Genomic DNA, 26,274 nt, shown 5'->3' on the forward strand with positions numbered 1-26,274 from the left:
TCTTTATTTTGTTGCTTATTTGTTTGGTTGAGGGAGCAGAGTCTCTCATCAAAGGCAGTAACTCGATCTCAATTCAGTTTGAAATAAAGTGAATTGTTTTCTGTATTGTTATTCTGTGGAAATCTTTCTCTTCTGTTACCGAGGATCTAAGTGACCAGTTGTCTCATCACCGTAAATGTCGTTATGTAATAAAGCCAATAAACAGCTGTTTGTTCTGATCTCTAGTCACAGAGTGCCTATTTCTGGAAGAGGCTGAGGCCATTTGGTTGGAGATTGCCAATCCATATTGCACACTCCTGATTAGTTTTTTTTCAACTCTATCATACATGGAAGAATCTACTGGGCCGAGGAGCTGCTCTGCACAACAGTGATAGGTGCTGTAACTGACTTTTAAACACCAGTGTAAAAGTGCTGAGTGCCATACATGAGATGCCATAGCACTGCAGTGAAAGCTAGAGGGAATCGGCTGAATACCTGGACTCTGCTCTCCCAACCCTTACCTCAGGAGCATAAATAGGAGTGTGAAAATCAAAAAGGAAACTTTCCTTTAATAGGTTCATCCTTCAGAAGAGCTGGTGCATTTAGTGGCCACCAGGGATAAGAGAGTTCCTTTGTGGTTCTCAAAAAAGCACTAAAAACTGTAGTAGAAGGCAGTAATCATCAAAGAGGGTGAGTGAGAGCTGACTCGCAATGAGGGCGTTACTAGTACCACATACAGCTCTGCTCCAGTAATGATGCTAAGAATGAGAGCTAACATTTATTGAACACCAAAACTCAGTTTCAGGGACTATTCTAAGTATGTGAAATATATTTTTAATCAAACTCTAAGCACCCTCTTCTGGGGCATTTTTGTAGATGCTCGAGAGTCAAGTGTACTTTGTAAGTACAGCCTTGCCTTCTTGAAAAAGATAGGAGAATGAATCATGCTATCCTGAAAAAAACCAAAGATTATTTCCTTAGAGGTGACAATATTCATTTCTGTTCTCAAATGTTAAAGGATTTGGCAAAGAGAACCCTCTAATACAAAATCTGTTCTTATCTCAAAATAAAATTATATTAGTATACTAGTAAGACCAGCAAAATGGGAATTGTTCAAATGCAATATATATACAAACAGTTGATATCTCCGAAGATAATCCTTCTGAAATTTACTTCTAATAACCATTTTCCAAAGGCGAGAAGACTCATGCTGTATGTTCTATTAATGACTGCCCAGATGGCTGAGATTGAGCAAAGAAGGGCAAGGACTAAGGCTCAGTACAGGATGACAAAGATTCCTTGTCTTCTTTAAAATAGAGAACATCTACTCCACCCCGAGCTGGTGTACAAGTGCAACAGGGAGTAAACATGAGAGTAATTAAAATACACTACTGTGCATTAGTGTGGTTTGATTTACATGAACAACTTCTATGGAAGAAATGACTGTGGTTGGAGTAATGTTCATATACCTATAAAACCCAAGTGATCTAAATACAACTTGATATGTATAGAACATTCTTGTCCATGTTCTTCTGCCTAGACTATCTCAGTAAATTGGAATCAGGCATGGCCTTACCCAGTGAAGGTCATAATCAGATGGCCTTGCTCTTCCTTCGTCGTCCTCATATAATGCAAAACCTTCCCTCCGAGCCTGATAATACTCCTTTCGCAACCTCTGAATGCGGTCAGCACTTCCGCTCATGGGACGGCCACTGCAGGACATAAACAAACACAGTCACACAGTGTATGTCATCCTGGAAATGCACTTTTGATCTTATTAAAAGAGCTGATGTCTACATTTGGAAGATTCAATAATGTCATTCAAATATGCTAGGAAAACTGTGAAATAATAATAAAGATGAACAAAAACAGTCCTTACATGCATGCTGTTAGCTCCAAGGGTCAGAACATCTGGCTTGGGATTCATAAATGCCTTTGGTGTAAGAAGGTAAGATAAGGTCCCGACCTTTAGAGCAATTAGAGGAGCCATCACACTTTTCCTTTAATCATACCCACGGAGTTTGGTTACATTTTAATGTTGGCATCTCATTTTCCCAAACAACTGTTGCCTATTTGAGGCCAGTTATTTGACCTGAAGGTTGGATGCGACACAGAGTTGGCATGTGCCAGTGTTCATTTTTAAGGAGACTCACAAATTTTTGGAGTAAGAGGGTACTTAAAGTTTGATTAAAAGACCCACAAATTTAGGAGTGAGGTATATATCAATATATGGGAATAGCCTGGGCATAGAGACAGAAAAAAAGGTGGAAGCCATGCCAAAAAGTAGAAAGAAAAAAAAAAGCTGGTGATAGTAGAATGTGCCACCTTGGTTACGTAACTAAGGTTCTCCTCTCTCTACTTTAGATACTTCTTCCTCTCAGGTATTACAGTTTCTCCAGGTATTACTCATCCACCCAACCCCAAACTGGTCAGCCAGTGGCTCCCTTTTAGCTTGTATTTGTCCTGAACGTTTCAACAGAACCAACACTATGAGACATGATTCAGAGTTAGAAAACAAGAGGAGATGATAGGCAGATCTCGACAGTTGTTCAATTTCTTTTGGTTCATCTCAGGCATAACTTAGTGCCCTATTGTGTCAAACCTTAAGTTAAGATCTGAGAAAGTAAATATGAACAGTTCACAGTCCTTGTCTAACAAAAGCACATAGTTTAGGAGGTGGAGGACTGAAAGTGATACAGAAGACTATAATCCATTGTGACAGTGGCTATAACAGAGGCCTGCACAAGTGGTGTGGAAAACACAGACTGTTTGAACTTTGACAAAGTGAGAGAAGGGCCATGGAAGAAGATCACAGATACCTCCATAGAGAAGGTGACGCTTTAGCTAAATCTCAAAGAATGCATAGGGAACTCAACAGCTGGACAAGTGAGATGAAGGAATTCCAGGTAGAGAGAGAGGAGAAACAAAGAACAGAAATGAGAAAGCATCTTTCTTAGGGGGAATGTGAATAAGTCATTTCGGGTAGGCAGTGGTCCTCAACCTCTTTTGTCCTGCCTTACACAGATATCAGGTGATATATAATCTCTTCCCTCTCTCATTTAGGAAGTAAAATTTAGAATAAAAGTGAGTGCTGGTGACTTCAGGGATATTTTGAATTTACTCTAATAAATGACAAAAAGTATATCATTTGCAAATTTTGGTACTTTAACTCAATCTGTAACAAATTATTACCTATAATGATTCTCATGTTCAAGGGTATGTGAGAATCACTGCTCTAGTACACGGGAGGGAGCAGAGCAGAGAGACAGGTGTGACTGCGAAAGGTAGGCAGTATGAAGAGGTTTACATGCCCCAAAGGTTTCCCCCAAAGAGTAGTTTTAGGTTTAAATGAGCTATCTGATAAAATTAGATTTCTGAAAGCAATAGAAATAGGTCATCTACTATTTTTTCAAAACATTTAAAAATTACACTTATAAACCATAAAAAGAAAATGGTGAGTAAACATCTTTTGAAGGAAAAGCATTCTTACCAAACTAGATTGCAAGTTAACTGAGAGCAGGTCCACGTGTTGATGTCTAACAACCTTTCTACAAAGTTAGTATAGGGTTTGGAGCTGCCTGTGTCCTCTACAGACATTGATGCCTTTAAGACAAACTCTTACAGATCACATACCTTCATTTGTCCTCAAAATGTATTTTAAAACTCTCAAAACAGTTCTAATTCTGGTTCTTTACTACGCATTTTTTTTTTTTTAAAGCTAAAGTTTTCCTTGAGCAGTTGAAAACAATAACAATGAGATAAAACTTCAAGGCCTGATACACTTTCCTGAACAATAGCAAGGGAAGAAATCATCATAGCTCTATTTTGAACGGCTTCCCTCGCTCTTGAGCACTATGACCTGTCTATGGTGCGTGAATCCAACGTGCACGCTTCTGTCAATTACGTGAATGCATGAGCTGTGCTCAAATTCACCAGATGAGTTCAATCAACACAGTGCAAACATCACATACATAATCTATTAGTTTACCCAAAGAAACTGAAGCATTGAATTCAAGCAGAATGAAGTCATCGGTAATAGAGGAAAAAGAAAAAGAAAAAAGAAAAGAACCCGATGAGGCACTGTTTTAAAAACCCCTACCATTTTACTATATTTGTGGTGAAATTAAAAAAAAAAAAAAATCAGACTCAGAATGTAAACTAGTCTTCCATAGGCCTATACACACATAAATTTAAAAATATGGGTTTGATCAGATTTCAGTTCTCAGATAGAGGGAATGGGGCAAGAATACAAAATCAGCTATTTAGGATTCAGAAAATCTCCTATGGCTGACAGGAAACATGACTATTTACACAGAAAAGAAATCTGGCCTAAGAGAGGGGGAAAAAAAAAAAAAAACAGGGAAAAAGTCTGGAAAGTCAAGGACTATCTAAGTGCAAAACATGTATCTTCTCCCTTGTGTGAATATTTTTTAAAAGATATGAGACATTGTGCAAACCTGTCGTCATAACCTGGGACTATATCTGAACATTATCTCTCTCTTTTTTTCTGTCCAGTCTCCACTTTCCTTCAAAAATCAGTACCATTTTTTTTTATCCAAGTAGATGTTTTATAGAATAAAACTAGGAATAGCAAATTCTGATTTCATTTTTAAACTCTTCTCTGAAGATAATATACACAAGTTCACCATTACATCAATAAATATGATATACACAGTTATTGTCATCAAAGCAGTTCATGGATTCCGTTTTGTGGCAAGGATGTAGCAATTTGAAGAGGAATATAAAAAAAAAACTTTGTCATAATAGCAGGAATAACCATAATAGTTATAATTTATAGAAACTTATATTATAAATATATTGATACTACTGATATAGAATTTTATTTACTCCACTTTCTGCCCAGAGCAGACATCACTAATCAATTCCAGCATTCTTTCCCACTGAAACTAGATATAGCCTCAGAATCCTTCTCAACTGAGAACTTCAGAAATCCACTACCAATCCACAGGAGCTGACATTTGAGTTTATTTTTCTTTTTGTGTAGCAGGTACTGCAAATATCCCAAAACATCAAGTGAATACTGAAAGATAAGTTTTATTTTTCTGTTCCATAGAGATGAGGAATCTGACACTCATAGCTAATAGATGATGAATAAAGTCTGTTTGACTTCAAAGACAAGTCTTTCAACCATTAGGTACTGCCTTCCAGCCTATGTTTCCTCCTTCACCTTATTTATATCTTAGAGACCACGTCTCTTAGCAACATACTGGACTAGAGTAAAAGTTAAGTCTAGTCCTAAAGGACTTACTGAGGACTCCCATTTTCATTCCTCTCTTACATGTTATCTGTTCTATTTTCCTGGCCTTATGAAACTTAGCAGTAATGATTCTAAGGAATCTTTTGCCTAATAACTTCAGAAGTGACATCAGATTATGATGTAACTCAAATATTCTTGCAACCATATAAAATCAGGTAAAGCATCAATAACTACATCTCCAAGTTGCTAGTAAGAAAATTAGGCGACTGTATTAATTGTTTATTGCATAAAGTTAGCCATTCTTATTCAAAAAAAAGTTTCTACTACAGCTGTATTCATATGTAGGTGATCAATGCCACTCCTATACTTTAAATGTGCTAAAATTTTATGTTAAATGAATTTAAACAGTATAACAAAAACAGATTTATATTATAGTGATATCTTGTAATTATATACTGCCTATGCCTTTAAAGGCAGATGTGTAGTAAAACAGGCTCTTCTCATAACATTTTAGAGCTGGACAGAGTTTAAAGTTATAATGAAGCTCAAAAACCATGTCTTTTTCTTCATAGCCACCTATGGTAATACGCACCCACATGCAATAAATATCACAGTATGGAATTATCTGCTCCTTTGAAATCTAGCCTTATTCTTCCTAGTTCATAATTAACTGAACAAGCACATTTTTAAATGAGTGTTAATTTGTGCCTGCTATAGTCTCCTCCCATTACTGCTGCAGGGTGGAGAAAAGAAACTAATATTTATTAAGTTCCTCTAATGCCCTAAGTATAATATTTATGCTTTACATACTTCATCTCATTTATTCCTCAATCAAATTCGTAGGATGACATTGTTACTGACATTTCAGACGAATACACTAAAGCTCAGAGAAGTTAAGTAGCACAATGGCGGACCAGGAGTTGTGTGACTCCAAAGCCAGTGTTATTTCTACCATATCATGTTGCCTTTTAAGAAAGGCATTAAAATGCAGCAGGCATTTTGTAGCAGCAGTTCACAGGCATGTCAAGGCAGAAGGAATTTAGCAGAGCACATTTATAGCCATATTTTTTGATATATTTTTATTTGCACAGATCTGTGCAATAAAAATAGAAATAAAAGTAGCTAAATTAATAGAAATACATGCAATGAAGTCTGTATTTATTAAAGAATGATGTTAAAACAATTGCAGACTGAGATTTCTGGGTAATTAATATTACATCTCTAACAGGCTTATGTGGGAAACTGGTATTAAACTGAATGGGGTGCAAGAGAGACTCAACATAAGACAAAGATGAAAGAAATAAACTCTGGATCAGGACCAGGATTGAATGGCAGCCAGGACTGCTCCTGGTAAAGTTCACCACTGACTGAATGAAAGGGAGCTGATCACTGCCAATGAACCATTGTTGGACTTGTGAATTAATCTTCAATGACTTTGTATGTAAGCCCAAATGGGCATGTATGTAAATAAATGCACCTCGACTATGATTAAATTGTATTCGGTTAATTCCAAAGAGCTGTGTTATTTTCAGAGAGGCTCCAGACATGCAGCTTTTCATTTTGAAGGAGAGGTGTTTGTTTGTCTTTGGTTGAGTACAGCCCTCATTTGTAGGTACTAGATGTGATAACCTTTACAAACTCACTGAATAAAACTATTTAAATCAGATGAATGCATATGAACAACTGTCAATAGACTAGGGACTGTTTTTGAGTTTGGAGTTTGATAGATTTTTTAAGTTTTTATGAAGTTACCATGGAAATGTTATTTTAAATTTCGTCATAAAATTTTTAATTATAGAAATATGGTTTAATCTTTCTGTACTTACAAAAGACTAGAATTTTAAAGGTTTTCTCAAAAAGGGTTAGCTTCTTGAAAGAAATGGAGTAAGGAAAAACACCTTTGTACCTTTCAAGAATGCCAAGATGCTATTGTTGTCCTGTAAACTTCAAATTTAGTAGTACCATAGTTCTGTCTGAGAAAATAGAATATTTATTTTTCAAAGTAGAACAGAGCTCCTCCAAGTAGATTATGTGGCATTCATGTTCTTGATAACATAAAGAAAATAAAATCTAAAATATAATAAAATCCATATGCGATCTTATTTTACTAATTTTATTTTAAATCTCAAACTAGGTCCTGAAAAAGAATATTCAGCTGAAGACAGATAGTCATGGACACAACTGTTACTTATTTTCTGTTGGTGATAAAGATTTCTGTCAAGTAAAAGTTTTGAAAGATTCTTATAAATGCCACTCAGGATCATTAATTCAAAAGCCTTTTGAAGATTTACGGAAACTATAGCCCAACAGCACTCACATTAATACTCTACAGATTTAACATTTCATAATAAAAATACACTTATATAGTGTGCCCATATATACTAAAGATCAAATAATAAATAATGGCTTTTAATGGGGCTTAATTCTATTAACTTCTTCAAATAACATTTTAGTCCTGAAAAGCTCTGAAAATTATCCAGTGTAAATATTCAGTAAAAATTATGAGTATGTAAATTAGCTTTTCCCTGCTTCCAATTTCTAATAAAGAATACCAATTTTTTCAAAGGTACATTGACAAGTAAGATTTTTCAGTTTAGTCCAGTGAAATTTGGTGACCTATAGCTGACTACTAATGGAGAATATTTGGGAATTCTTTTTAATTTCTTCCCAAATTCATTACTATTTAAGATGGTAGCCCCCATTTTCAATCACGTCTGCTAAAAAGTTTCCCCAAATAACAAGAAAATGCTTTTCCTCTTATGTAAATTTAAATTCCATCATCTTTTAGTTATATTGTTGGTTAAACAATTACTCTAAGAATCCTTGGCTTATTACGACCACCTAAAAATTTCTATACTTAGAGTAATAAGTTAAGAGAAAGGGTGAGCAATATTAACAGGCAAAACAAAGTTTCCACACTTAGAACCTCCCTCTGCTTTGAGGAATACTTTTGTCAATTATCTCTGACATTATACTTCTTTTTTGTATGTGAAGAAACAAGGTTAGACAGTTTAAGAGAATATTTACTATCGCATTGAAAACTGGTGGCAGAATATGAGGAAAAAATTGTGCTCTATGCTAATATATAACTTTGAAAAGTATTTATTTGTATAAATTTGAAAGAGTTCAGCAAAATTACTCCTCGTGTCAGAGTCTTGTGGGGAAGCCAAAAAGCCAGTGTGGAGAGGTGGATATGCAAGTAGGGTCATAAAGAAGAAAAACCACAGAGCTTGAAGACGTATCAGCACAACCTGTCATCCAGAACACAGCCTGCGCCCACCATCCCGATGCTGCTGTGGCAGTCTCACCTAGAAGTAGCAATCTGGCAATGTGACTTGGTTTACCTGGGCTCCTGACTTTGCCATGGCAACCTGAGTCTGACCTTTTGTCTTTTTCAACATGTTTTCTTATTTCAGCATCTGTTCCCTTTGAGATTCTTCTCTCTCTCTCTCTCTCTCTCTCTCTTTTTTCCCCATCTCTAGCTTGGTAAACTGACTTCTGCCTCCTATATCGTGAAGATTTGTCCTGGAAATCTTAACCCTGGACTGGACCTTGACCCTCAGTAAATCAAGCCTTAGTGGAAATAAAGGCCCCCTTCCCTGGGCACTTTTAATTGCATGCCAGTAAGCATTTCTGCTCACATCATGGGCCACACAGCTACTACTTATCATTGAAAGTAATCTCACTGATGCATGAAGGACAACTTTCTCCCATGTGATTGATCATCATGACTAAGAATCTCACCAGATCAATGTTGTCTCCTCTTCTGATATAAGGCATTGCTATACCTTTGCTTTTCATCACTCAAGACAAGGCAAGGCCAATCTCTAAGCAGAACATCTCTAATTAGAACATTCTACTTTTCTATCTCCATTTCTAGCAAGGTGGAAATTCCTTAGGAGTGATACTGACATTATTATTCACAATTCAACAACACACATTATTATTATTCACAGCTTCAACTCACCATTATAAGCCTGCAACACATAATTGCATTATTCTGATACTGTACAATGACCTCCTGGCTGTGTTCAAATTTCAGAAGCTAGTTTTGCCATTAGTCATAAAATATCCATTTCAGTTATTCATATTTTGAATAAGATTCTAATATATTTCCTCCAACATAGGGCAGTGTTTTTGAGCCTTAAGTAATTTACACAAATACTGGACACATTCAAAGTATGTGTAAGCATATGATACATATTGTCTTGAGACATTCTGCCAATTTTTTTTAACAATACAAAGGATATGGAGGTCACAGAAGGAATTTATCAAGTGTTTCATATGGTAATTTTTGTTGCTTAAGAAAGATTTTAAAATATGGTTGAAAAGTTCACATTGGATGGCTGCAAAATTAGCCCTTCATTTCTATTTTGCATTTTTGCAAAACAAGCGTACACAGATGCAAAGAAAAATAGATTTGGATCAATTTGGAACTGTGCATCTACCATGTCATTTACTAAAGATAATAAACAAACCATGCTTTCTATTATAATTCATGTAGTTACAGCTATTCTTACATGGCTGAAGTATAGTGACATTGCATCACAACCGTATTTAACTGATGCACTAAATATCTAAGCTTAGACAAACCGAGAATCTGGGAAAATAGCAATTTAAGGAGCGATATTGTGCCCATTGGCCATTCCATGTAATGAGCATATGCCCCTGGCCATGAGCTGAGTTGGTTTCCTTCAGCTGATGTTGGTTCCTGAGCACATCGCATAATTTAAGCTTTACATTGTCCTGAACATAATTCCTGTGTTTCAAGATATGCATTGTACTACATGGCTCCTTATATGCAAGCCAACTACTTTAGCTCATACTCTACTAGGGGACAGTCATCTGATGGAGTGCTAAAAGAAACACTGTTGGGTGGGTTTAGTGAAAGAGTCTAGGTAGGATCCAAATGGCACTCTCTTCAAGTGTTCAAGTTTTATTTTGACTACACACAACTTCTATCTCACGTAATGGCTTTAGAAACTAATCTTAAGACATGATTCCACATGAAACATTATAAGTTTTCTTGAAGCATTTTATGGTCCAAAATAAAGTTAACAAAATATTTATAAAAAGGTACATGGAAGAAACCTATAAAACTTGTATTATTTTAACTCTTATTAATGTTCTTGAGAGGATCAAAAGATGATTTAAGAAGAAATAAACTTTTGTTGCTTATATAGTTACTTGAGCAAATTTATGATATTACACACAACACACACACACACACATGCCCTTCTCAAAGAAATTCTGATCAACAATTGCAGGACTTGTAAGATGAAATTATTATCTTCTAGGCTTAAATCAAACACAGCTTGAGTTTTAGAAATACATATCTGACATTTAGATGTGGATTAAACTTTCAGGGTCAATTCTGGGAAAAATAAGCTTTTGTGGGCTGTGGGCCATAAAACCTTGGGAATTTCCTAGGCTTCCAAAAAATCCCCTTTTCCTCAGAGGAAAGAACACATTTGTTCTCCCAAGGGATCACAGAATGCTATCAAAGGCCACTGATTCCCAAAGGTGGGCACCGAGACCTTTCCTTTCAGACAACAAAGAAATAAGGCCTAATTGAGTAAAAAATTTTAAGGGAGAACAAGGACATTTTAAATAATTTAGTGCCTTCATGGTGGTTTTTTAATTTAGAGCATTATATTAGTTAGGGTAGGCTACTGTATACCATGGTAACTAAATGTCAGTAGATTGAAACAGTAATTTCTCACTCACATGATGAGATTTTTTTCCCTTCCAATGGAAAAGGTTGGGAAACTAATAATAGTGACAAAGAAAAAATATTTAAAAAAAAAAAAACAAGGTTTTCAATTGAAAGAAGGTTAAATTGTGATTAGGAGCTCAATACTAAATGTTAGAAGACAAAGCCTTCTAAATACATACATATATATAAAGTAGTCCTTACCCAGCTATTAAAGGGACATATAATAATTTTCTAAACACCCTGAAGGGATGCATGGTTCCCACAGGTATGTAATTGAAGGGCAGATCTTAATAATCACCTATATGGTGCTATATCATACCAACTCATAAGCATAGAATTCTAGATGCAGTATTCTGATATGACTAGCATAAAATCAATCGAGTCCAAGAATTTAAGAACATTTTGGTGTTATCCAATTCCTTTCATTCCTTTTACACTCTATATGCGTAGATGCTGAGCTGTAGCTATTTTAAATAGGGTTTTAATAATTACTCAATTTTAACAGATTCCTAACTCTAAAGAGCCACATACAAAGTTAACATTTACTTAGGTCCCAAAGGGTGTCGAATCTAAGACTATCCCACAGCTCTCATTTGCTTGGGCGTAAAGTGAGTTCTGGTAACCCTGGAACCTCATGCTGCCTTTCTGACATCGGAGATTTATAGGATAGAGACAGCTTATATTATCACCTCCTATAGACTTCTTCAGTTGTTTTTAAAAGATGTTCGGATTCCCATGAATCCTTTATAGGAGCATGGCGATGATTCTTTCAGAATAGAAGAAAGAGTAATAAATTGGTATCACACTTAGATCGACTGCTTTTATAAAAGTTTTCTAATAACCCTCTGAAAGTTTTCAGATGTATGTTTATTTAAACTTGTATGTACTCTTAAACATTGCTATGTCCCTTGTCCTAGTGATGTTAAAGGTGATTAAAACCCAGAACCTGACCCTCAGAGATTTTGACCTTGTTGGTGGGGAGATGGGGACAGAACTAAAGAGTTACAGGGCAACGTGGCAATTATGATGAGGACGTATCATGAAAGGTAGTGGAGTCCTGCAGTAGCTCAGAGAGGGTGATTAGCTCTTCTTGGGGAGGGCAGAAAGGGCCTGGTGGAGAAAAGGAGAGCAAGGGTGACCTGGCATGCCCAGGTAAGAGGAGCATAACATGAACAGGAGTGGCAACATGAAAGGGCACGTGGTCAGGCCTGGCGGAAGTGTGGAGTGGGAGGAGGAATCCTGAGGAGTGAAGCTGGTAGGATGGGAACAGCTCCACAGGCCAATCTTCCCCAGAGGGACAATGATAGGGAATCAATGGAGGATTTCAACTAGGGTAGCACCATCATCAGAATTATTCTTTAGATGAGACTGATCCTGGGAGAAACTTACTTTCTCTGACCCCACATGTCATAGCCTATGAAATGAACCGGTTGACCTCTATGGGTTTTTCCTTGCACTTAAATTCAATGATGTCGTGTGTGTGTGTGTGTGTGTGTGTGTGTGTGTGTGTAGAGTTCAAGCAACATGGCTGACCAGATCACGGGCAAAGCCACCTTCTACTTCTGTTTCCCCACTTGTCGGACACTGTGCCTGGAGGGACACTTGAATTCGAGGCAATAGGACATTAAGATTTTCTTTCAATTTAAAAAGCGAACATTTTCTGTAACCAGAGCTCTTGTTTAACCAGTAACATTAACTGGTGATGAAGCATGACACAATGTTAATATAGTGATAAATTTCCCATCAGGAACAGGGCATTGGCTGCCAAATCAGAGGGCAGAAAAGTTAAAAAAACAAGGCAAAGCAAATGAAACCAACCCATTATGGGTTGACAAAGACTTTTATTTTTGCTGGCACTTTAAGGGAAAGTAGTCACAGAATCTTAATTAATAAATAGCCATTGCTCCATTCAGGCGAGGCAATGGTAGTGCCTGAATATCTGCCATGGAGCAATTTGCGGCTGTCTTCGTGCTCTGAAAAGTGAATGAGTCGTGGACTATCAAAGAAGAGGGAAAATTAGGCACTATGCTGTTGACAATCGAATTCTATAAATAACCCATAGTGAAAATGAATAAAAAAAAACATGCCTTCCTTCAGCTTTCAGTAGCCTCTCGACAGTGTGACAGTTGCTAGTTTTTTCAATAAACATGATGTCAATTATGCCTTTGATCCATCGTGGTGAAGTCACGTGTGGGGAATAATTGAGAAAATTGAGTATCTTTTTTTTTTTTGGCACTTCATATAACAATGTTTTTCTGTTTTATTTATATCACACTGAGGCAAAGCAGCTGTCTGGTCTGTAATCTATACGTTGTGTCAACACTCTTCTTATTTCTTCCCTAGTTCCAACAGCTTTATTAGCAACAGCATTTTTTAGTCCACTCTCAATTATCTGTAGAAATAGGAGGTTTGGAAGAGCACGAAAAATAGACACTACAGATAATTTTGAAAACTCTCATTTAAATCAACAACTTTAGTTTCTTTCCCAGCAAGTGTTTTCCCAGAGCTGTAAACAATCCCCCAATTAATTGACTTAAGTTTCACATTTTTTTTCCTTGCCCAACCCCTTGTTTGGTTAAGATACTAATGAGCAGAAAAAAGGCCAAAAAGGCAGGCAGGACTTAGAAACACAGAGGAGCTACAAAGATTCAAGTGGAAAAAAACAAAATTTGGGTATTTGAGAGTTAACGATCCAGGAAACATTCTCCTAAAGGATTTACTGTATTTCTAGAGAAATGTAACTTTTTAGATTAAAAAGTAACAGGTATTAGTTTTCTAAGTGGATAAACTGAAAGAAACGTGTTATGTGGAGCACAGAGAATTAATGTGTACTAACGAATCCAGTTAAAAGTAGCTTGTGGATGATTGTATTTGTTTCCTGAATTCTGCTTTGTCGTGAAATTAATTACTATCTATCCCACTAACAACTATTATTTTCTCCCTATTTACAGATTCATTAAGTATAATCATTCAGATGTCATCCGTTCGTTTTTTAAAGAAACCTGTTTTTAAGAAGGAAAAGGGAAGAGCCTGTTGAATAGCATTGCGTTATTGTGTGCATTCCATATGAAGGTGAAAGGAAAGGAAGTGTTGAGCTTTCTTTGAGATGGTTTCTATTCTACAAAATCACCTTTCATCCAAGTATAAACAAGCCCACTAGCTAGAAGCCTTTTTCCTTTCCAAGTTCTACATAAAATGTAAGCCACAAAGCTTAAATTGATTCGCTATGTTATTTCTTTATATGTTACTTTTATATTTCTAAACTGAATGCTTACTGTAGATCTGAGAAAGCCTCTAAATTGTTATATACAACCTACCAAAAAAGGGAGAATTATTTCCTGTTCAAAGAATCTTTTAACACTGTATCCAAAATACCTAGGGAATTGGAGAAAGAAAGTAGAGTGGGGAGAGAGGAGGAGCCAAAGAAAAGAGCTAATGGTCAAAATGCATCCTTATAATAAAATGAGCTTCTTAATGGATGCTCACTACAGGAATAACATTAATTCAGTATTAGGACTTTCACTAGAAAAATATGAATGTAATTTATCTTTTTAACTGTCAGCTGCATTTCTAAAGCTCTGAAGTCTGCAGCTTCCAGGGGCCTTTTGTCTTTCCGCCATGGCAGGGATATCTTGGACAGCTGTAAGAGCTTTCTAAGCGATCTTTCTCAAAATCCATTAGCTAATTCAAGGAACCTAATTAGAGCTGCCATTCTGATGGAGAATACTGAACGCTTGGTACAAACTAGTAACACCATCAATGTTTATTAGAAATCACAAAACTCAAAGTGCTCCATTCCCTATGAATATTAATGCGAATATAGCAAACAAAATATTTATTAAAATATATGCTTAATAGCATCAAGGTTTACAGACAGATATTGAAAGGGAGAGAGAGGCACCCACATGAATTTGAAGGCATGTGCCTATGAACACAAAATAAACAAAGATTTATATTTATAAGCAGCATGTAATCATTATCTGTATGCCCCTCCCATTTGTCTCCCTGGATTTTGCACCCTGGAATTCGGCAGCTCACAGCTGGGAAGACAGATATAAGTCCAGAGAAATCTGAAGAAGGAGGTGGAGGTAGTCTTTTTTTTTTTTAAACAGCTGCCAAGTGCTACAAATTCTTGTCAGTGGGTAAATAAATCTTGCTTCTCTATAAAATCAGCAGAACGATGATGTCAGTACTTTCTACTCTCCTCTAAATGGGGGTGTCACCAAATTAATCCAAATAGCTATTATGTACCCACCTTGGCAGAGATTCTGGCAGGGCACAGCCCTGAATCGAGTAGTACCTAAGGCTTGATGTAACTCTGCTGTTACGCGGATCAGGCACCCACAGCCTGTGTCCTACTGCTATAGCCTCACACACACAGCCCTGCAGAGGCCCCTAGGACTGCCCCTCATTCTCTTTCCTCAGGTGCAATTATAGGACCTCTAAGAACTGTTAATATCCGGCGGCCCTCACTCCTCCCTTAAGCTGTTGTCTCCTGTTTCCTTCTTTCCCCCATTCACCAATCTTTTAAAAAACCGTTCACCCATCTTTTAAAAAGAATCGTCTGTTGTTTCCTTTTGTCATCTGCCGTCCTCTCTTTGGGGCTGATGACAATCTGGTCTGCACCTCTACCACTGCTCTCTCCAGGCTCACCAAAGCCCTCACCTCTCTGTGGGACTGGACGGTAACTTCTTTGAAAGTCTCTCTGCTTTGCTTCCTTCCTACTTCTTCGATCTCATTGTTTCCCTCGATGCCGCGCTCACTGTTCTCTAAACACAGGCCTTCTCGAAGATTCTCTAACTGCTTCTCGTCTATACTTTCACTGCTGTGGATACTGTTCACTCCTTGGGCGTTGGTTATCATACTGCTTCTCATATTCACGTATTTACCTATCCATCCATTCCACACGTGATCACTGGAGTGCCTCACATAGGGCAAGTCATCAACATGGCCTGTGTACATGAAGACATCCATCTCTACCTGTGATACCTCGAGGGAGCTCCAAGGACCATGCTCAGTCCTTGTTCCTTGTCTGCACCTGAAACACACTCACATCACACACTCAGCTTGTCCAGAAACCATCTCTTCCTTTCTATCCAAAACCTGCTTTCCATCCTATCCACCTGGTTTTTAATTGCTTCTCCTCCATCACCAAGGGTCAAATCAAAACAGTGATTAGCATTCAGAGCCCAGCCTCTGGAGCCAGACTTAAATAAGCTATTACACTTCAAGTGTTAGAATAGGGCCTGGCACATAATAAGGATTCAATAAATAAGCTGCCATTGTTGTTGGTATTCACTTATTTTATATTATTGTTAACTTTTTATCTCTCATATGTTCTATGCCCAGTCGGCTGTGCGCCCTCCCACAAGCCTCGCTCATACACCCAGTGCCTGGACCATAGCAGTGTGGCGGCTCATCTTTCCACCCATTCTAACTAGCTGCCAGATTAGCCCAAGCTGTCCACATAATTCTCCTACTATAAAAACTTCTTTTCTTTCTTCCCATTGTCTACACTTCCAACCCCACTTATAGTCTAGTCCGCAGTGACACTATCATTGTTCTTTAAACTTATCCACCCCCACCATGCCCTTGTCCACACCAGCTCTTCTACTTGCAATTCTTTCCCCTTGTTTTTAAACAATATAATTAAGATGATATCGATCTTTAAGAACATCCACCGCAGCTTCTTTCTTATTTTACACCCATTCCTTGGACAGCCCAAGCTCGTCACAGCCCTGGGAGTCTGTGATTGCCATTCGGTCTGTCCGAAATACTCTGCCTCATGTGTTTGAAGTCAAGCTTTCCCTCGTCAGGGAGACCTCTCTGGCCACCTCATCTGACGACCCTTCAGGTCACTCCCTTCTCAGTCAGCCTGCTTGTTTCCTTTTTAGCAACGATCACTCTATGAACACATCTTCATTATTTATTTGTTCCCTTATCCCTCCCTGTCTGCCTCCACAAAAATAAAAGATGTGTGGGAGCAGGGACCTTATAATGTCCTGTTCACAGTTGTCTTTCTAGTGTCAATCAATGCCTGGCACAATAACTAAACGAATGACTACCTGTGAAACCCTTTAAGATTCTTATATACATTTAGCATAAATATACTGAGCATTTACTATTCACTAGAACTGTTCTAGGCCCTGAGAATATAGGGGGATACAAGACACACAACCTCATAGCCTTATGGTCTAGTGAGGGAGTGAGACAATATACAAACTAATGGAAAAAGATATCAAGCAGTGGTAAATGCCACCGGATTCTTGAAATATATGATGATAAGATAGTGATTGGGTGGTTACTTTAGACTGAGTAATTGAGAAAGGTCTCTCTCTTTTAAGTTAAGCTCTGAATTAAAAGAAGGAACCATCCAGAAGCATCTCTATGAAGAGAATTCTATAGAAAATAGTTAAAGTCAAAGACCTGAGGAGAAAATGAGCATTACGAGTTAAAGGAAAAGAAAGAAAGTGCTTGTGGCTGGAGCTTAATGCTCATGGATAAAGTGGTAAGTGACAACATCGGATTGATGGGCAAGACTGAGATCACACGTGCTTTGCAGGTCCTGGCAAGATCTTTGGGTTTTACTCTGGGTGAAATGAGACCATGTTAGAAAATTTCTAATCAGGAAGAAACATGATCTAATTTAAATATTTAGAAGACAACTCTGAGTTTTGTGTAGAAGACATAATAGAAGTTGTTGCAGAAGTGCAAGTGAGAAATGATGGTGGACTGGCTTTGACGGCGGTCGCGAAGATGGAAAGAAACAGATGAATGCAGAAGCATTTTGTCTTACGCACAGGCTATCCCATGAATGGTTCCTGGCTGAAAGAGGTCTCACCTGCCTTGGAATCCCCACAGCACTTTGTACATTTATTAATGCCCTTACCTTCCTCATCGATCATTCATATGTTTTATATAGTTTAAATTTCTGTTTAATCCCCAACCACTAGTGGCTAAGCAATATGGAGTTTAATCATTCTTCTGTCTTTTGTAGAATTTGGTATAGCGCCCTCACATAGGATGTATTCAATAAACACTTTTTTTTTTTTTTTTTTGTGGGAGTTGAGTGATTTAAGAAAGTGATTTTAGAAAGTGTGCAATGAGGAGTGGGAAGGAAAAGGAAGGAAACAATGGTTCTGTGTAAGGGTGAGGGAGGGTATGAGCATGGCGGTGGGGCATGACTGGAAGAGGGCATAGGGCCAAACCCCTTGGCAACACCTTTAGTGGCTGCCGCCTGTACTTCTCCTTCCCAGGCTCATAAACTGAACTCTACCAGTACATCCCTAATGGTTTCGTGCAAACTACTCGGCCATTCCTAGGTATTGCACAGATAGCTCATTATTTAAAGAAATGTCTACACATTTTTGACGTTCCCTCCATTGCATCATGTTTTCATGGCCTTCTGTTTTCAGCCAGCAGTTGCTGTAACCTACCCCTGTAAGAATCGTCTAGCCAAGCGGCAAAGCGCTTGGCATATTAATGCTCATGGAATACATATGTGCTGAAATGGTGCTGTTGGAAACCTTTTCTATGCTATTGCATACTAGATATAGCGTGCGCACTTCCAGGTGAAACCATCCAGAAACTAAGCTAACACTTTAGAGAAGGTAGGCTGGCACCATTTGCTGACCTTTAGCTTCGAATCGAATTTAGCTCCTCATCCTCATTAGGATCTAACTGCCAAATAGCACTCTACTCTGATTAATAAAGTTTTCTAATAAGAAGCATATCACTTTTTAGCACTCTGCCAAGGTAGGTGAAATCTTGAGCAGGGCTAAAGGGAGAAGTGCCAAATGGAAATATTACATTCCATATCCGGTAAAATCAAAAGCATTCTTCTTGTTGTTAAGTCAAATCCAGCTCTGGGGAAAACAGAATGGATGGACTATGATGTTAGGGACGGGATACAGTCACTGCCTATGAAGTCGGAAGACGTAGAAAACCATGAAAATCCACTCAACCCAATGCTCTAGGTTAATTTAGAACACGACAACCCCTTTTCTGAAGTGCTCCACTTAATGTTTTCAGGAGAAACTAGTTGGACCCAGTAAAGGTACTTAAGGACTAGAAAAGAAGGACACACAGGCACAGTTTTTTAAAGAGTAATTGGTGAGCCCTTAGTGCCTGCTCATTGCTTCCAGGCTGATGCCAGAAATTCAATCTTAGTTTCATCTGAGGCTTTGATCTCCAGAAAAATACAGATGGTGCTGGATGGCTATCTCTGTAAGACATCATTCATCTGCATGTGAGTTATGCTTTGTGGACAAGTGTTGACACCAGAAGGGAAAGCGGCAGAACCTGAGGGCCGTGGTGACCTGGTGGGGGGTTGGTCGTGGTGGAGTGGGGCTTCCCAGATGAAACCTCTCCTTGCTCTACAACCCTCTCTAAGTGTAGTCCTGGGTGAGATATTCATGGTGTTGAAGACCGGACATCGATGGCCAAAAAGATTTACTGAGTGTCGACTTCATCTAAAGTGCTGGCCCTTGTGCGAGGGTTCAAGAAGAAAATTATGAAGCTTCCCTCAAAGAAACCAAAAAAGCTCTTCTCATGCACACGATTTCCCTTTCCATCTGTTTCATGCTCCCTTCCTTGCACACACTCACAGGTCAACAATGGTGGTTCAACATCGGTGATAAGGTGGATATTGTGCCCCATACTGTAATGCTCTATACTGAATTCTTAGGGACCATAAAAATTGAATTCCTTCCTCTGACCTCCCTAGACACAAAAGCAAGAAAGAGAGTCTTAAAATCTAGTGCTTTTAAAAGTGTTTTTACTGAGCAAGAGTTGGACAACAAGAGAAGACGTCTGTTTACCTCTAGGATGCTTTTCAGCTGTAGCCATTTTATGGCTTTTGTTAAAACCAATGCCTCCAATTTCTTCCCTTGAGATGTTCAGACATATTTGACAACTGCACACTTCGGGGCAACTGAACATTAAAAGAGGATTCATACAGTTGAGGTATGATTCAAATTTTGTGGGAGACAGCAACTAGAATGGCAAAGGGAGTGAACCTATAAAAAATTCAGGAGTTATGTTTCCATACACATCCTCTGCTCTGTACTGAAGAGAATATTCACAGAGTTGCTGTAAAAATATACAAGCCAGACTCAGAGTCGGTGTGCTTATCCGCTCATAAAATATTTTAGATAACTAATTACGTAATAACCTGAAACATATTCCTTGTTGTATAAAGGGGGAAATGCAGTTAAAATACAAAAGCAAATGTTTTGCAGAGCTCAGGACTAAGTCCTATGTCAGGGCTTCATGTCAAGGCTTGAAACCCTGCAATCTGACACACACAAAAAAGCCAGACATATAGTCACTGAATTTTGTTTGAAGTATGTCTTGACAAAGAACCAACTTAGAATCCACCCACAAGTAAAAAGAAATATGAAAACGCTATTGTCCTGGACAAGCAACAGATTTTTATGGCACTACTAGACGACACAGGCAGAAGGTTAATATTTTTGAGGGAAAAAAGGTTAATGCTATAACCGTGAAATGACATGAAACAAATGGCATGATTAGGAGATGCGTTTCTCAGCTGATAAGTTTGATAAATGATTACTAGGTCTGATAGGGAGATAAAAATGGTTCTTGTGGGACCCAAAACCAAAACTTTACTTTCAAAGTTTTTTGTACTCTATAACTTTTACAACAAGATAATGCAAAATTCATTTCTGCTAAAAAAAATTATAATTAAAAAACAACAAAAGAAAACAAAAAACCACCGGCAGTTGATCCAGTGCAGAAGTAATCATACTGTGCATATAAAACATTTTCAAACCAAACAGAGGTTCAATACAGCATCAGAACTTTCCATTCCACATACACTGATGTAGTGTAGTGCTTGGAAGGGTTACAGGCTACTCAGAAATTCATGCATTAAGGGTAGTGATTGAAAACAAATGGAGTGAGAAGCCTACTTAACATGGTTTTTCACTGGTGATTCTTTTAAGAAAAAAAAATGAAAAAGGAAACTTCATCATTCTACCTAATGCATTTGTTAGAAAAATGTTAAATTAAGTCATTCGTAGTCAAAATGAACAAATTGCAGGTCTGCCTAGGTGCACCGGTGGCTCACCTCACATGCGTTCTAACAACATGTAGTCTGGCTAAAGAGATAGCTAATTGACAATTGTTCCTTCTACCTCTTGTCCATTAGGATAAATCCAGCTTGTGGACACTGAGCCTTTCAAAGACAAAGAACTGCATTAATTTTGTACTTCTAGAGCGCTTAATAAATCTGACACTGTCTGGTGGTTTTCCTCCTTTTAGACCACTTGACAGCTACTGTGATCACAAGTTTCAGAGAATCTATTTTCCTGTGTAAAATTAACAGCAATAAAACAAGCTAAATGGAATATGACCAAGTCACAGAACTCGTTGTATCATAGAATTTCAAAACGAATCCTGAAAGCATATTGGAGAGGATTTGTATTATATGCATAAATTCAAAATGCAGCTCTGAATCAGAGGCATTCATTTAATATCAAAACAAATATGATGCCACTTCATTTGCAGAAGCAAACAGTATGCCTATCACGAAGGAGCAGCCTCGTGTGGTTGAGTTTTCTCACAGTAAATGCTCAGGACTTTTTCTTCCTTAGGCTGTCATTTGTATCGAATCAAGTAAATTCTTCATAATTTTTCTTTTCTAATGGATTTCCCCCCTATATATGTTTGCAGGGGGAAGAAAAGCAAAGGGCAGCAAAACCAGCCTTAAGTGCTTGGCAAATGATCTTCCTGAATCTGGACCTCATAAATCCTATAAAATGTGATATTTCAACAATAGACTGGAAAAGCTTTTCTCTCTGCAATGATGAAGCCCAGCTTCAAAATTTATAGTTTCATCTCAGAAATGGACTATAAAAAGAGACTGACTTAGCTGTCTATCAACTAAGCCTGACAATAGCAAATAAGGTGGGAGCTTTCAATGTCAAATATATATTTAATATTAAAATTCTCAGATTAAACATTGCAAAGGGGTTTCATTTGCAACACATGCTGATGGGAGTAGTGATAGATAGCGCCTGGGTTGTCATAGCAATGTCCAGACCCTGATGTGACATTTCTTTCACTATCTACTATGAGGGTCTTATTTTTCTAATATTACCTATTCAAAGCGATGCTGTTTTGTTAGGGGTAAGGGTGAGTCGATTAAAACAAGATCCAAATAGATGTGGCTTAGTTCAGTACATAAAAGATTCAGGTATGTAATCATTCATTTTTGTCAAGAGGGGTATAAAAACCTGCATCCAAATACGTCTTGATAAATCCAAATAGATTTTTTGAGGGAGGAAACAGAGGTTGATTCAAATAACTATTCTTCCTGGTAATAGAACAGGGCTGAGGAAAAATGAAAACTTCTAATGGTAATTTGGAATAGGCATAAGCTTCCATAAAAATGTTTAACCTTACTGGTAAGCTAAGAAGTTCAAAGCAAAATGTTAAGTTACTATTTTTACCAATAGAATTAGCAAAGATTAAAAGGAGAAAAAGAGATAATATTTAATGTTGTCAGGCATGGGGTGAAATGAGCTTTCTCACACATTGCTGGTAGAAGCATTATTTGCTTCAATTTTTATGAAAAATTGTTGGCAATATGTTTTAATACCTTGATGCATCGTTTCCCTTCTAGAAATCTTAAGAAAATAATTCCAGCTGTACAGCAAGATGTATGTACAAAGGTGCTTATCAAAGACTAATTTATAGCACTGAAAACTTTGAAACACCCTAAGTGTGTAGCATTAAGAAAGAGATTACATAAATTAATGTACAGTTATACCATGATGTTTTATATAACCAATGGTTTTAGAAAGATTAAGTGGCATGAAAAAGATCACAATATAATGGTAAAAAGGCAAGATATCAATATGTATATAAATATTTATATATAAAAATGTATGAGCACAATACACACACACAAATTTTATATACAGTGATAGACACAGAAAAAAGACTGGAAGAAATACTCTAAAATGTTAAAGATGGTCAACTCTGGATTCTGGGATAATTGGTAATTTGATTTTTGTTTTCTGCTTTGGCCTTTTTGTTGCTTAAGTTAATGTAAAGTACTTTTAGAAAATTTAGGTAAGAAAAGTATATTTTTAAATAACAAAAACATAAAAAGAAGATATATATAGCATTGGAGCCTGAACTAATTAGACTAGTGTAGAAATTCAGTATTTGTTAATTGGGTGGTCTGGGAAAGATTTCTCTTTTTTCAGATTTTGCTTCCTCATCTTCCTCATTAGGAAGAAGGTTGTGGTGAAGATGAGATGAGACTGTGGACATGAAAGTGCTTTGTAACCCATAAGGAAAGCTATAAATATTAGCTACTTTAAATTTAACATAGTGAGAAAGAGTAAGGGCACTTCACGGGAGACACAAGAGGTTGAAGATTAAGTTTACAAAAATACAATTTGGTAGTAGAGGAGTCATTTACACTTAAAAAAGAAAAGGATATTATTTATAAGATGGCAGACTGAATCATAAATTTAAAAATGTGTACACAAAATGGTACATTGGGAAATGTATAGGAAAGAAACATTTCACTTAGTGCATGCCACTTTCCTGCTGAATTTCATTTCGGCTCTTACTAATAATGTAAGGTATCACCAACATTAGTGAGTGAAGCGTGCTCTACTGTCAGGCAGCAGAAAATCAGCGGCGTATAAACAATTTGGTATTGTAAAATACTCTAATGGAGCTTAATAAGAAAGCCAACATTTAGACACTACAGGGCTAAGACGAGATATGACAGCTACCATAACACAGAATCTCATTACTTTGTTGGTTGTCTGAATCATAAATAGGTTTTTAAGTTCATTTGTATTTTTCATAACTGATCCACGAAAAATTAACCTGTGGTTTGAAAGGTAGAATAGGGCAATAGGCAATACGCTAAATTTATGAAAGCAGTCCTCTTTTTATTAATTGGACAAAGAGTTTGGAGAGGTTTGGCAGTTGAAAATGATCATGGGAGATAATCCGAGTGGGAGACTGCATGGGGCGTACGCAGTGAGAAACCTGGCGTGGGAGACGTCCCAACCCGGAGCTCTGTTTCATGAGTTTCTTAAAGGAGTCGCTGGCATTTTGTAAAATGCCAAGGTTCTGATTCTGATGGGCCACTTCAACTTTCACTTTTGGTCATTCTTTTCACTTTTTAATTTTTTTGGTCATTAGTTGTCATCCCCTCTAATCCAGCTGACTACCATTTCTCTCTTCATTTCTGTCCCTGTCTTTACCCTGTATGCAACTTCCCATATTCTCGTTTGTCTCCCTTCTCTCTTCTCAGAGCCATAGAATTCTAGGATTGCCAGCGACACCCAGAGCTCATTTTTCTCTCTATCCATTTGGCTGACGATAAATACTCAAGGTTGGTGACTATCCAAGGTTTCAAATGGTGTTTTACAGGACCAGAGAGCGAAGACCATTTTTCAGCATCCTGTTTTGCCCTACTTGGTGTCTGCTTCTGAGAATTAAGCATTAAATAAGTGTTAAACAGAGAATTATTATGCCCTGGGAATATAGTGGGTCTTGAGAGAGACAAACACAAAAATCAACAGAATTTTTTGAGCCCCCTTCTTATGACATATCATATTCATATATATATATATATATGTATTTAAGTTTATTGGGGTAATAGCATATATTTTATATCTACCACATATTATACATGTTACAAAATATTTATTGTTATAAACTGAATATGATGGCTCCTAAGTACTCTAAAAATGAAACTTCATTGTTTTAACAATGAACAAAACTTCACCTATGTTATTTTACCGGTTCCTGAAAACATGTACATCTTGGCTCCAACATTAAGAAAACCAGGACAACTTTGAAAGGCACTAAAGTGTGTGTGTGTGTGTGTGTGTGTGTGTGTTTGTAAATTCAGAGAAGGCTTAGTTTTTCTTAGCTTTCCATGAATTCATAAGTTGAGTAGACAACTCAAATTACACAGTTTACATATCCTGCATCGCCTTTAGAGAATAAAAATATGCATTAATCTATTTACACCTTTCTAAAACCAGTACAGGAGAAAAAAAAATCTAATTCCAAGACTATAAAAGCATTGCTGGCCAGAGGGAAGCCCAGTTAACAAAAGAACCCTCAGACACATTGAGAGCTGACAGAGACCAACCTTGCTCTTTTTGTTCCAAGTAGGTTGAGTGACGACCCCCTCTTCTCTACGACTGTGTATCACTGGGTTAGTGATGCTTTTGTAAAGAGGGTTTGACAACAATGGAGAGTCTCCTGCCGGCTAAACAAAAACTGACAACTCCATTTGAAAGCTGTCCCAAGATGTATTTTATGTGCAGAAATTATCTGTGACAGTCTCGATCAAAAGAGAGTTTCATTTCACTCGGAACGTAAATGGACAATACAATAGGTTACCTAGAATGTTATCATTTTTGTTCAATTAATGGTTAAAGAATTTTCTAGTGAGTTTCTCATATGTCACTATTTTTAATGGTAGGAAGTTAAAGCAGGCTTTCACTGATAATGTTTTATTTTTTAAGCCAATGCCTTCTCCTTTGTAGGAGAAGAGATATGGATATATCAATTTGAAAACCTAGCTTGGCTTACATAAAACTGAACATAAAATGACAAACCATGTTTTTATTAGTGGATCTACAGATGTATCTGGGCAACTTTACTCTGAGACTTTTCAGGTCACCCCTAGTATTCAGAACCACCTTAACAACAAACGTCAACATGGATGCACCTGCAAAGACAAAACTGTGGACAACACTTCCAGTCTCTGAATTAAAGGGTATGAGCAAGGACATAAACTTGCAATTTGTCAAATATCAAACTACAAGGATCAATTTTCCCGCTTGAAAAATCACAACAGACTTTGTTTCAAGGGATACTTTCATGCCTACCTGTCTATTATAGGTCAAGGTGCTAAGAAATTTAAGAGTCTCATGATTCTATTTTAAATTCCACAGAATTTTTCTTGCTATTTAATATAGACCCAAACATTACATTCCCTGCCTTGTCCTACAAAGGATCCTACAAACTCCTAGAAGGCAGGAGCTGCATCTGTTTGAAACTTCATTAGCTTTATAGGTAGGTGTTCAGTGGATTCTGGGCCAGAGGACCTAAGTGGGAGGGCAGATTGTCCTGAAAATTTTGAGTGATTTGCCTGTATTCCTTTATCTCATAGTCCTTGCCTCTCCTTTAAAGGTTTTGATATTATTATTGAATGAAAGAGTTAATTATAATAGCATAATTACCAATTTTGATATTAAATTGGAGTAAGAAATCGCAATATATTATATATTTGTGCATGTGTGTGAGAGAGAGAGAGAGAGAGAGAGAGAGAGAGAGAGAGAGAGAGAGA

The 26,274-nt window shown here is 37.3% G+C and overlaps 1 protein-coding gene across 2 annotated transcripts in view; it reads right to left on the minus strand.

Moving 5' to 3' along the window:
* The window catches only part of PARD3B (par-3 family cell polarity regulator beta), an 893,411-nt gene that overhangs the window by 88,839 nt on the left and 778,298 nt on the right, over nucleotides 1-26,274 (minus strand). For both annotated transcript variants that reach the window (XM_036237191.1, XM_036237192.1), the window contains exon 21: nucleotides 1,556-1,691. In XM_036237191.1, coding sequence (XP_036093084.1) covers nucleotides 1,556-1,691 — 136 coding nt within the window. The remainder of the gene's footprint in view (nucleotides 1-1,555; nucleotides 1,692-26,274) is intronic.

Source organism: Rousettus aegyptiacus, unplaced genomic scaffold (assembly GCF_014176215.1).
Source record: "Rousettus aegyptiacus isolate mRouAeg1 unplaced genomic scaffold, mRouAeg1.p scaffold_m13_p_2, whole genome shotgun sequence".
Taxonomy (NCBI): Eukaryota; Metazoa; Chordata; class Mammalia; order Chiroptera; family Pteropodidae; genus Rousettus; species Rousettus aegyptiacus.